General features: G+C 37.3%; 1 protein-coding gene across 2 annotated transcripts in view; it reads right to left on the reverse strand.

Moving 5' to 3' along the window:
* Positions 1–320: 320 nt before the first annotated feature.
* The window catches only part of EDNRA (endothelin receptor type A), a 32,873-nt gene continuing 19,570 nt past the window's right edge, over positions 321–13,623 (reverse strand). For both annotated transcript variants that reach the window (XM_041489232.1, XM_041489231.1), the window contains exons 4-8: positions 9,875–10,073; positions 5,941–6,093; positions 3,961–4,094; positions 3,481–3,589; positions 321–2,154 (exon numbers count right to left, since the gene is read on the reverse strand). In XM_041489232.1, the coding sequence (XP_041345166.1) occupies positions 2,014–2,154; positions 3,481–3,589; positions 3,961–4,094; positions 5,941–6,093; positions 9,875–10,073 (736 nt within the window). In that variant the 3' untranslated portion in view covers positions 321–2,013. The remainder of the gene's footprint in view (positions 2,155–3,480; positions 3,590–3,960; positions 4,095–5,940; positions 6,094–9,874; positions 10,074–13,623) is intronic.

The raw sequence follows: 13,623 nt of genomic DNA on the forward strand, positions 1-13,623 counted from the left end.
GGTTTGCAAGTGTATAAAATTTTTTTGTTCATCTAGCTATCAGGTAAAATGTCAGAAAAGGGGAATGCACACAAAGCTTTCTCCTGCCTTGAAAAAAAGGAGGAGCAATTTACAGCTTAAATCCATTCCTCACGTCTTTTTTCTGTTTACCTTTATAATCTCCTCAATACATTCAGTCAAAGCAGCAGGGAAGATTTCAGGATGTAGAGACTCAGTAACTCAATTTTCTCAAAGTAGAGCATTGTCACTAATTTACTATGATTTCTGATACAGTTTGAGGATGAAATGTTCTGAGTAAAATTCAGCCAAGTCTCATTCCATACCATGCTCTTAGGCTCTACCTCAGAGCACTGTCAGAAGACTGTATTTAGGTTTATAACATATGAACATAGATTTATATGTATTTATACAAGCATATATGTCACAGAGACAAAAGCACACAAAAAATACACAAACCAACCAATTTAAAGGACCTTTTTTTAAATATACTTCAGAAGATTTGTGTGAATGTAAACATTGGGGAAACTTGTGCAGCAGAAGTCACTGTAGGCACTAGCATTTTGACCTCTTAAAGAAAACTATGCAGGATTCTATCTTTCACTGGAAAGGAAACGGATGTTTAAAAATTTGTGGAATTTTGATTACTGCTTCTTAGCCTAGAAGATGCTATAAATTGCCTTAAAGATTTGTGCATGAGACATATTATATATGAAACCACACTATTGAGTTCCACCATTTAATGAAAGGCTACCTATTAAAAATGTTTATAGGCAAACTGGAATCTCTTGCCATGTAGCTTTAATGGATGGAAATAATAAGGAAACCATCAGTTTACATATATGCAAGCAATAGCTTCTATATATTGTTAATAGTATTTGTATGGTTAACAATGCTGATAACCTATTAAACCCCATTAAAATCTTTGAGTGTCTTGTAAGACAGAGAGCTCTGTAAGAAATAAGGCACAAAATATCCTTCTGCACATCCAATTCTTATGGACTTCTACATTTCTACATTCACTCTGACTATAACCTCGTGTTCACAATGTGAAAACAGAGTGCATAGCTGCTCTGATAGTAACCATATTCTCAGAATGCTGTGGACAGCTTTAATAATGTTTCACTATGTTCCACTGACCCTCATTTCAACTTAGACTTAATGCAGCTATAGTCTAAATAATTAAAAGGTTCATATAGTTTAAGAATTAACATCAGGTTAATAAAAACACATTGTAAGGTGCCCATCTGTGAGCATTTTCCATTCTTTTTGCTGATGCAGATGATGTTTATTTTTTACAGAGCATTAGAATAAATAACACAGTATAGTACTGTATTATTAATACCTCTTTTTTTGGTATTAATCTGTGCTTAAGTGCCAAATGTTGATGCTGTTTAAATGGTCTCTTCCTCTATTTGAATACTGAAGTGCTACAAATGTGAACTGCCCAGCTAATGTCCCGATCCATTGTAACAGGTAAAATTCTGGTGTGGACCAAAACATTTTCTAACATAAACCTGAAAAACAGCAACAACAACAACATGCAAAACAAACTGTTGTGTGGACTTTATCCACCACAGAAATAGAACTTAAAAGACAAATGGGCAGAGAGAAAATAGAGTCACAGATATATTCCATTTTGATATCTTCTCAAGAGTTCCAGAGTGATTAATTTGAGGTGACAGTCAGGTAAGAACATTTCAATGTACCAGTCACAGACACCGGACAGTTCCTGCCTGTTTCAGAACAGCAAAACCACATGCATAGTTCAAGCCAGTTTTTTGTGTCATAATCACATCAATATCCTTTCAGAGGCAGAATTACCATCCAGTGGATCTCAGTTCACAGGACATCACAGTTACACTCACTCCATCTACTCAGTCACCTCTAGAATTAGGTACAATGGTGCATGTCTGAATTCATTACAGAACAGTCACTGGGCTTCCTGTTGTAATAGCTTTGTAGTGACTTTTAATTTTCTGTTTCATTCTGAAATGGTGTGAATGTCCTTAATTTTCAGTTTATGCTGTCTTTATGGCTGCTTCGGTCTGTATTGTGATTGTTTAGTTCTTGGTTTTTCCATTGAATGCTTGTTCCATTCATGGGCACTGAAGTCACCAAACTCTTAGACTGGGAGCAGCAACAGCAAAGACATGACTGAAAATAAATAATTAAAAAAAAAAAAAAAAAAAAAAGTTAAGACAAATCTCTCAGTTCTATGCAGATTGCCAGCCATATTTTTCATTCAGAAATTACAGATAACAGATTCTAGCTGAAGGGAGTGCTAGCTATATTCAGGGCAATTTTTATTCTAGAACATAAATGATTGTTGTGATTGAGCATCACAAGTGCAGAAAATTAGGCCCAGTCTGTGCCTCTTATTTGCAAAAAACTTTCACAGTATGAAAAGGAAAATTTGTTTCACTAAGGTAAATAGATTGAGAACTTAGAGAATTCAACACATATTGTTAGGTGCTGGCTTGACTGCTTTCCCCCCCACCCCTTTATCATTGTACTTGACAAAGTTAGGGATCAGCATGCTGCTTAGCATGGAAGAGAAAAGAAGAAAAATTTCCCAGCCCGTGACTTAGGTCTATTCTCACATCTTAGAAAAAGACAAAATTATTTTGGAAAAGGTTCACTGAACATAATGAGGTGTAATATCTTGCACACTTAGGAATAGAAGCTGATTTCTTACTTATCATGTGAAATTGCTCCCTTAAAATAGTTTGTAAATCTGAGCAGGCTACAGACAAACAGTTATTCCCTAAGTATAATAATTCTTCACATTTTTCTCAGTAGTTTGGATTCTGCCTATTCTTAGACTTAAAGTTTAGTGGTACAGTCCTGTCATCCTTTGTTTTTCATTGCAGATATTTCAGTCTTCCATTTCATTACTTTCTTTACTCTCTTTTTTTTTTGCTTCCTGTTGTTGCCATTAATAGGTGGACAGGGACTGCAGAGGCACATTGTCACAAGGAAATTATTTTAGCCTTAAAATATGTTTGCATGTGTAGGAATTGGAAAATGCAGGTAGAAGACGTAATTTATATTTGATTGCCAAAGTCAAGTCAGGTGCCTGATTTGGTATTCAAGCCTGAAAATTTTAGTCATTAATGAGATTGTTTAATACAGGCAACTTTGTATCGTCGAGAGTGGAAAATTTTTATCAAGCAAATTCTATTTCATGTGCATGTCACGTGCAGATAAATAGTATTTACAAGAGCATGTCTATCTCAGTTTACACATATGAGGACTATGTCAAACTTATTTATCGGTTTAGTATTTCAGATGAAGTGGATAGTTTCACTTTCATCTTGGTACATGTGCTATGTGAACTAAACTGCTAGCTGCTAAACCAAACAATTTATATTCTTTCATTCCTTTGCATGCCTCTTCTCCCAGCCGTTAAAAATAGATAACAGCCAAGTGGTCCAATACAGTTATTTAACTGGACATAAAATCTTATCAAGAGAAGCTTACCTGGAAACAGTTTTTAAACTTCTTGCTCACAAAATACAGGGCTATGGGGTTTATACAAGAGTTCATAGTTGCCAGGTTGATGCTGATGTAATCCAAGGGCAGCAAGAAACTAGGCAAGAGGAAGACAAACATTTAAACAGTTCATATGCTACAGAAGCATTTGTTTTCCTTGTGGTTACAGCCTCTTCTGTCACACAAACTCATTCTCTCTTACCTAATTCCCTCAATCTAATCTTCTACCATGCCATGTCTATAATAACCTGTCTCACAGATATTCAAAAAACCCAAAGTGATTGAAATAAAGACAAACAACATTTGTTGAGATTATGCTATCCCTTTAAAACTGAAACCGCTGAAAATGAGTGCAGCTTAAAATTAATGAACATCACAGTTGCATTGCACAGTGACATTCCTCATAGAAATTTAAGCATACAGCATTATATTTTTCAGTACAAACTATTGGCATAGAAAATGAAGTACCTGAGCAGTTCACATCTGCTGGGGTCTTTTTCATTGTATACCATTTTCTTCAAAATCCGGCTCAGATGGAGAGGGAACCAGCAAAGAGCAAAAATCACGACTAAACAGAAAACTGTCTTGGCAACTTCTCGGCGCTAGATAAAGGAGATAAGAATGCCCAATTCTGAGTGCCCAATTCATACTAGCAGGTGATTGTAGTTAGTAATGCTGGCAGCAAAGTCAGTAATATAGATAAATTATAAAAGGATTCCCAAAGTGAAGCTTTTAGACTACCTGATGTACTACTCTTTTTTTATGGGGTTTGTCATGTTCTTGATCCTGGCCATCCTCAACAGAACCTGCTCATCACTGAGGCTGGAGCAGCTGGGCACACAGGTATTGGTACTGCTAGAATATTGTAGGATTCTCTCTGATATAGTTTTCTATAAAGGGATACTGCCCAGTATATTGATTTTGCTATGTGATCCTTACTATGAGATCTTGATGTTCTCAGGTAAATAGTTCCTCTACAAACATTTCAGAAATGTTGGTATTACAGCTTAATCTTGTAATACTTAGGAAATAATTGCAATTTAATGGGTTTTTTAATGTGGCTCTAGAGAGTTACAGATGTTGTAGTGAAGTTTTGACAGTGCATACCAGCAGTGTTTGGTAAGCATGGGTTTGATAAAGAGAAGCATATGAAGGGGTAAGGATTCCACAGTAATATAACAGTGACAAGCACTGCTAGGCTCTGCCATGAAAGAACTTGAAGTGAAATAGTGATTACAGTCTTGTTAGGCTTTGAATATTACTGTTATAGTTTCCTCTTTTTTATAATAGCAGCTTTTATCAAAATATTAAAATATTTGTGACTAGACATTAATGTGGACAAGTATATAGGGAGGGAGGGAGGGAGGGAGGAAGGAGGGAAGGAAGGAAGGAAGGAAGGAAGGAAGGAAGGAAGGAAGGCAAAAGGTGAGGGTTTAAAAGATATACATTTTTAAATTGTGGCATAAAGTTATCCTGCAGCAGCCAGTCTGAGAAGCTTAATGGGCACTGCAATTTGGGACAGTGGATTCCCCCACCTCCTAGTACATACCATTCTAGTTCTACTGGGTGGAGTAGCCTGTGTGTGGCCCTAGGACACTGTATTACAGTTCTAGGGCCTGATGAGGGAAAAAGTGGAGAATCTGCACAAGGGGAGGATTTTCCAGTCAGTCCTGATCTGGAATGAACCAGCAGAGGAGGAACCTCTGTGAGAACTCACTGTGATGCAGAGAGGACTGCTTTAGGGATTCACATCTGTTAACATGGAAGTCAAAAGAGTGGAATTTGAAGGGCTGATATTAATGCAGAGGAAAAGCTCCAGACTCTTTTTTAAAGTTCAGTTAAGTGTTAAACATCAGCCAGTGCTGCCAAACCAGCAGAGACCTGACGGTTCCATGAGCAACTTTGTTCTGTGATCGTTTGTTTACTCTGTTCTCCTGTTGCTCTTTTCAAAGCAGCTACAGCAGTGGTGCTGCGACAGTGCAATAACCCTGAGAAGTAAAATCCACTCTTTTCTAAACTAGGTTATTCTCCATTTTCTTTTTATATGAAACTACGGTTACATATTAAAGAGTGCCAAAAGGAGGGAGGATCCATGGAGTCATATCTTTATATAGAAAAAGAAACATTTTTGGCAAATCTTTGTAGTTAAATTTCAAAGCATTTAGCCAGTAGTGATTTGAGGTTAAAGAGAAAGAGGGCACAACTGTCAGCATAAGAAAAGAAGGAAAAGGGTTGGCTTCCTGAGTATACTGTCTTCAATGCCTCCTTATACAATGATTTAGTCTTTTGTTCCAGGTTTAAATGAATGTCTTAACATCATAAATAACTCACATGCTCACTTTCTACTTCTGTAGTTTACTGTATTCAGGTACACTTTGAAATATTTCTAATGTAACCCATAGAGAGAACAACAATATTTTCAAGCATTGGTGTTTCTAATATATTTACCTGCTTGAGGTGTTCACTGAGAGCAATTCTCAAGTTGCTGTTTCTTCTGTTTAACATTTCACAAGTCATTAGCGTATAAAAGATGGCAGTACATGCCAGCGGCATGCAGAAATAGAAACCAAACAGCCACCAATCCTTTGCATCTTTGTAAAACTGTAGATAAGGAAAAGAAGAAGCAGATATTTTCTTATGATTGAATGCAAAATACCACAGAAAGGCCTTGGAAAAGCATGACAGTTGGTACACTGGTATCTGTCTGTTTGCTTATTGTTGATCTCTTTTTGACCAACATCAAAATAGGAATTGTCGCAGTGTAAACATTTACAGGTAGACTGCCTGTACCTTTGTTGCAGTCTATCTCAGGTAGGAATTAATTTTTTTTGGTTGTACTTTCTGAACATTTATATTCATTCATGAAAACTGGAATGCAGCTGCATGAAAAAGACCTGCCAAAATGTAGACAGTGTCAGTCTGAGATAACGAATCTTACTAAAAGCCTGTCTCAGGAAATGCCATTTACCTCTAAAGCTTCTGTCCTGATGCCAAAAAAGGAAAATTCAAAATGTCTTGTGAGTTTAATCACTTTTTGTTATCAGTGAAAAGGCTGGCAGTTGGTTTGCTTATGTACTGGGCAGATAGGAGCCACTTCATAAGTGTTTGTCTGATATGCGCAAAGCTTAGGGATGGCTTCCAGTGGTACAGTTACTTTTAACCCCTTGACTGCCATTTCCACCATTTGCCTTTTGTGACAGGACTGTGAGGTATTGATAGAATAGTAATACTTTGCTCTGTGTAATTTTAAGTATTAACTGTGATGTAAGCAGTGCTGTGAGTTAATACATTTATGTATTGTGGGAAATACTACATTTGAGAAAACATTTAAAATAGCTCTTTCCTGTAGAGAATCATGTTTTCAGACTTCAGAAAATACTGTATCTTGGTTTTTAACTTTTATGCTCAGCCAAAAGTATGTGCTGAAATATAGCATTTCAAACACTTCCTGTGTCTAGGTTATTAGTATAAAAGGGATGTGTCACTCTTTCCCCCAGCTTGTTTGTTCCTAGAGGATGTGCTCTTGTAACATCACAGTTCCCACACCAAATGTCAAAATTCTTATGCCTGAGGATTTTTTGGATCCTGTTTCAAAAACTCAAACTTTTGACATCATGTTTACATTTAAAACCAAATAGCACTATACTTTGAAAGATGAGAAAAAGTTGATACAATTCATATACTGGTGTTTAATAATGTTACTTTAAAAATCTACTTCAGTTACATTAGGAAGTTGATTTGCTAAGAAAAAGGGAATGCTTTTGATTTTTTTTCCCCTCTGCCCCAACACAGCTGCATACAGAATTTGCTAGTTTAGATTATGCTGCTGGTTTCTAGGCCACAATCCGACCTCAGTCTGGGACACTGTGTTGTGTTGATTAACTTGTTTCCTCCTCCTCCTTAGCCTCCTCCCTAAGAAGGGGCTGCAGTCTCCTGCATAGCTGCACTTTCCTTGGGGGCAGAATTTCCTCCTCTGGGAGCAAAGCTTTTGCCAGCAGAAAACCGGAAAACAATATCCCTCATATTTGAGGAGCTTGTACTGAGGGCAAATGTAATTACTGCTCCTTCTGCAGAGCAAAGAATTACAAATACATGGAGACAATTATCTTTTCCATCGCAAATTCCTCCAAGTCAGCCTGCAATCACATTGGCTGGGCAGCACAACAAAATGTGTACTACGTGAATCTATTCCATGTTTACAAGGAAAACTTTGTGTCCTACCAGTGTTCCAGGCTCCATGAGCATTGCCTGTTGGTCAAGAAAACACACGAAAGGTCTGTGTCACAGCCCCAATACATCACTTCTGGATGAGGAGTTGGCCTCGTGGAGCTATAAAAACTACTCTAAAATGTCTGTAAATGATTAATAGAGGAATCTGAGTTTCACAAAGCTTACATCAATGCACAAAAATGGATTGATTGAAGAGAAGTAGACATTCTTTTGTTTGTCTTGAAAGTCCACATGGTACTGGTTTTCTACAGGAAATGTGCATTTTAAACAAGTTTCCTAGTGCGCTCTGCCTCTTGGGAATCATGGTCTAGCATGAATATTTTAAATCTTTCAAAGATAGCTTTAAACATGAATAAAGCTCCTATTAAAAACAGAAGTTAATAATAAATCCTTCCTGAAGTTTAGTAATTGTTTATTGTGGTGTTTGTGGTAGTAAATACTATAGTTAAGGTTAAAATGGTATTTCCATTTTAATCTCATGTTTGTACTAGCTTGCAACATATTGAAACACAAAGCTCTCCATTTTGACTGACACATCCAACATTTACTCTCAGCTTGGACATAACTGCTGGTTTGTTTCCCTACAAATTAAACTGCTATGGGAAGATTGGCACTTCTAAATTATACTGAACAAGTAAGAGATACTACTTCCTGCTAGGAAAACAAACCAAGCTATTCTACTTAGAACATTAAGAACAAGAATAGTAATCATTAAAGCTAGCATGCCTATGGAAGACGTGGACTATAATGTTTTTGAGAAAAGGGAAAACTATTCTTTTTCTTAGGGAAAAAGGGCATGAAGGTTGTCCAGCTACATTTGAGGAGAAAAACAGCCATTAGAGAAGGGAAATTTTGCTGCAGTGTGTAATTCATAAATCACAGTCTTATAACTACAATATCTACAGTCATATGGGCTGTGGAGCCAAGAAACAAAAATATAATAAACTCCATTCCACTCCATCTTTACTTGCATTAATTTTTTCCATTAGTGAATTCCTTTTGTCTTCTCTTTCAATTGTCTCATGCTCTTTTGGCCATCTCTATAGTCTTTGTAACCCTACCACAGTTGGGGGTGTTCCTCTGAAAAAGTAATCATTCACACTTTTTATTTTCTAAAATTCCTAGCTCTACTTTACCTTATCCTTCCCAATTCTAAGCCAAGTTATGTTCTGGTCCAATAAAAGGAGAAGCACCAGACATTCAAAAAAGAGAAACTTATACTCTATTATGAAAAATTCTAGTCCAGAAAAAAATACTGAGTTTTTCTCAAGACTGAAGACCTGGTGCTACCTGCCTTGTCTGCAACAGATCAGAATATTACTCTTTCTTTTTCATTACTGGATGAATGGTACCTGGCCTTTCACGTATTCAGAATTTTAAAAAATTAAAGGTATTTTCTCATTGTAAGGCCAGGTGGAAAACCACTATGTCCCTATGCAGTAATTTATTGATTCTGTAGTGACTTCTCACCTGAGCAGCTTTGCAGAAGTTGATGTGAATATTGACAGCTGTTAAACTGCAGGAGCACAGAGGGTGAGGGGTAGGAAACATGTCAAAGCAGCCCGGTGTGTCTCAGGCACTCCTCTTGCTCTTGAGCTGCTGTATCTGATGGCAGCTAACACTGCACAAGCACCTGGCTGGAGGTGTGGGTCTGTCAGCTTTGTAGTCATGATTTCTTGTAAACTAAAGGATTATTTTTTTATTTGATGTTAATGCATGTAGCATGGCCCCACCCTTTTCTTTCAGTGCCAAGAGAGCTGACTACTGCATACAGAAGGATGACTAATCATGGTAAAGCATGTGTTTTGACATTTACAAGCTCCAAGGTGTTGTACCTTGAAACTCGAAACTTTTCAAGGCTCTGGCTACCTGAATACATCTCTTGGTTGTACTTTTAGCAGGTATGAATTGCAAATGTCTGTAGTAAGAATCTTCAGTAGCAAAGAAATTAAAATGCAGTAAAGCCCCATTTCATCTCTCTGGCTGAAAGCAGGGACAAATCACTGTGAACACAGGATCCTCTTTGCACCAATACACATTGGAATACATTTTGCAGTTTAATGCGTGAATAAACTCTATTATCATCCAGTATCTTAATTGTCTAACCCAGGTGCTGTGGATTCCAAAAAACAGAAAACAGGATGTTACTTACCAACATGAAATCATTTGTAGGTTTGAGCATGCAGGTAACATAACTTGCATCCTTGTATTTGAAAGGTACCACGGCAAAGCCAATTGCTTCTGGGATGGCCAATATGAAGGACAGAAGCCAAATGGAGAAAATTTCAATAGCAGTGATCATCGGGATTCCAATCCCCTGAACACGGCTCCAGGATGCCACGGCTCTGTACCTGAAAGAGACAGGTGTTAGTTTCCAGCCCACAGTTTCCTTCTTGAAAGTTCACAGTTCAGTGTCATATGGCAAGTAAATTCCTAAGGCTGACATCTGAGACTTGTATTACTTGTTTTTTCTGCATATTCCAGGGCCTCTGCCAGCTATCAACTTACCTAGGACATAACAGGGCACATCGAGGGGTGGAGATCCCAGAGCTGGCTGCTCCTGTTCTGTTTGGGTGTGGGATTGTGTGGAATTCTGCTGGGTGGACTGCACTAATGATTTCTAATTAAAGTAGGCAAGGTTTGTGAGGACAGACTATATCTTTCACTAAATAACTGCCATAACAGAGGGAAGAAAGCTTCCAGGCACGCAGCCATTCTAACAGATACAAAGCATCCATCTCCTTCAGCTAATTCAGCTGCAGCAGCAGTGCTATCCAAAGTGAAGCTGTCAGCTTCCAGGCAATGAAACACCAGGAATATACTCTCGATGAAGTGAAAAAGCATTTGTTCTGTTTATACTGTTCAATGAACTGAGAGGATCTTTCTTTAGTTGTCTCTCAGTTTTCAATGAGCTTGTAGAAATTTATTGGCCTTGAGACCTCAATCTCTCTCTCTCAGCTCTGGTCAGAAGGTTGTAAAATTATTCAAAGACTGATAGGTATAGGATACAGAGTGCAATCCAGTCCATAAACTAAATTTTCAGTAGTAGATTTTACTGTTGTCCTACAATTACTGCAGTAAATTACTTGCTTAGCATTTCCAACAATTTAGCAAAGACAGAATCAGTGGAAAGAACCAATATTATTTTTGATCTTGTGATAATCTGAAATTAATTCTGGAGAGCTCTCTGTCATTTATGATGTTACAGCTTCTGAAGTGCTTATTTGCTTCCTTAAAATAATAGCACCTTCCTGTTTGGAATGACAGTGCTGCATGAAATAGTCTTCTTTGGTTGAGGATAAAAAAAAAATCAAAAAAGGTTTTTTGTCTGCTTAAAAAATTATCATATTAAGAAGGGGAATACTGTATCTGGAATTTTTGAGATCACAGAATCACAGAATGAACTAGGTTGGAAAAGACATTTTGAGATCATCAAGTCCAACCAAGAAGGAAGGAATGAGGAGCTTCCGATGGGGAAAAACACTTTTTGAGGGCTACAGGACCTAGGCTACAGAGATCAGGAAAATTTGGTTATTGAAAGGCTTTCTAAGCCCTCCTTTAACCAACACAGTAACACTGGATTCACACACAAATCATTTCTTCTGATTTCTTGTATCACACCCTCTTTTTAGTTTGGAAGTATGCTTAATAACTAGATGGAAGACTTGGGAATTCCATCGTCTGTAGCCTCTGTGTTAGGGGAATGACAATGCCTGAATGCAAATCCAGGCTTAAGCCCCTCACAAAAACTTCAGCAAGCATTGTTACCCAACATCACTGGAAGGTGTCAGGGCCTGCCATCACCCTGCAGAAAACAGACTGGAACGCTTTGCCTTGATACCTGTGCAGTGTCGTGCACAGCACAGTCACAGGTGAACTACAGACAGGCTCTCAAAGCATCATTTCTACAGAAATGTGTGTAGAAATTCTTCAAGCATAAAAAAGCAAACTACAGCTTGGAGTTGCACATTAAAAATAAAAATATCAACTAAAGGCATCCTTATCTTCCAAGAATATGAGAAAAGGAAGGAGGTCTCTGAGATTAGAATTCTGAGACTATCTAAACAAATTGAACTATACTGGGAGAACTAAGAAAGAAATATCCAGTATCATATCTTCTCACAAATATTCATATTAAAATCCAAATTTAATTTTAAATACTTTGTCATCCTGTCGTATTTCTTTTTGCCAAATATCAAATTCTGGCTTTCATCACCAAATGGAATATACATTGAAACTTCACCTTTCACACAAATGCTCAAGTATTTGTGAACTTTAGAAATTTAACAATCAGTTCAAAGTTTACTTTCTGCAGACTGGCAATTTTACAATCATTTCTGTCAGCTCCACAAGGTACTATCCCATCCTTGACTAACTGATGCTCTTAGCAAACAGGGGCTTGTACACTGTATGTATTTTTCAAGTAGCAAATATAAAGCTTGTTTTGTGTTGCCTCTGTAAATATAAGAGTGACAAACAATGACTTGCAAACTGTGAATCCTGTTATTTGCTTTCTTGCATTTTTGTACCTGTTCTTTTGAGTTACATCTGTTTTGCACATGAGGAGATCGCTATGCACAGCAGTAAGGATTTGGGTCCTGTATGTATTTTACAGAATTTTTTTTGCAGTTTACAGTTCAAATAACTCTCAAATAAGGACTTGTTAGCTGAATAATTTTATTAATATTTTCAGCTAAAACATAAGAAGCTCAGGAATTACATCAGAATTTGCTGAATGCATATTAAGCTGCAATTACTCAGTCTCTTTACTCACTGCTGTAGGAGTGATTTGAAAAATATTGGTAGTAGTAATAATTTTAGTAGTAATAATTTTTCAGGTGGGTGTTCTGTGGGTTATGTAATATAGAGGATCTTTGTCTAGCCACAAACCTCCCACAACCAAGAGTGAGAAAGTACTGCAGGGTTTATTTCCCTCATACTTGGAAAACATAGGATGTCTGCCAGGGACCTGACATAAAATACATGCATAATGCATTGCATTTAATTCCTCACTCTAAAACCCTGTGTGAGATTTGTCTAACTTTCCTTTTCTTCTGTTTATTTCCCTCTTGTCTCCAATCTTGTCTAAAATGTTCGCGCTTTTTTTCCAGGTCACTTCCTTTTCTCTGCTTGATGTTGTGCCTCCTCTTCTCTCTCCTCTTTCATTTTTAACTGCTCATGCATGTGCTGTCAACTTGTATACATACACACAATTAAATATTTTGCACTCCTCTCCAGTTATAACATGCTTAAAGCATTTCTTTCAGAAGGACATCTTGTCTGCATCTGAGAACATCAGTGGGTACTTTTGTTCCCCTATTCCTTTTAACTTAGATTAGAAATTAGGTGTTAATTAGAAAACTAGGTGTTCAAATGGACCTGTAATATAACAAGTGTCTGTTCTGTGAGTATCATCAGCCCTTTGTAAGAGTGAAAAGCAATGCAGGAAACATAAGAAACAGGATCAAGCACGTATGAAGCAGTCACAGTCAAGATGAGTGCCAGGACAGTTCCTAAATGTCCCTGCTGTTGCTGATACCGAACAGTTCTGCTTCATTATTAGCAACCACAGCTGTTCTTCATTTTATGCTACTATCTTAATACAAAAAAGCTCTTAGAGTTTTATTTTAATGTCAAAATCTTGTCTCATACACTTACTGTGAGTTAGTCCAGATAAAAGTATTTACTTTAGGATCACTGTTCTTTGCACTGTGCTATGCAGAGGAGGCAAGAAGAGAGTGTACACATGTGAAATGAGATTCATATCTTCACTTTTCTTCTTCAACCTATTTCTTCATCAAAATTATTATGCCCAAGACATAAGCAAGAGTAAAAACTCAGGCAAGGAAATATCCTTCCTCTTAGTCACACTCATGCACTGTTTAGAAAAAGAGTCACACT

The sequence above is a fragment of the Pyrgilauda ruficollis genome, unplaced genomic scaffold (assembly GCF_017590135.1).
Source record: "Pyrgilauda ruficollis isolate IOZ18807 unplaced genomic scaffold, ASM1759013v1 scaffold91, whole genome shotgun sequence".
Classification (NCBI taxonomy): domain Eukaryota; kingdom Metazoa; phylum Chordata; class Aves; order Passeriformes; family Passeridae; genus Pyrgilauda; species Pyrgilauda ruficollis.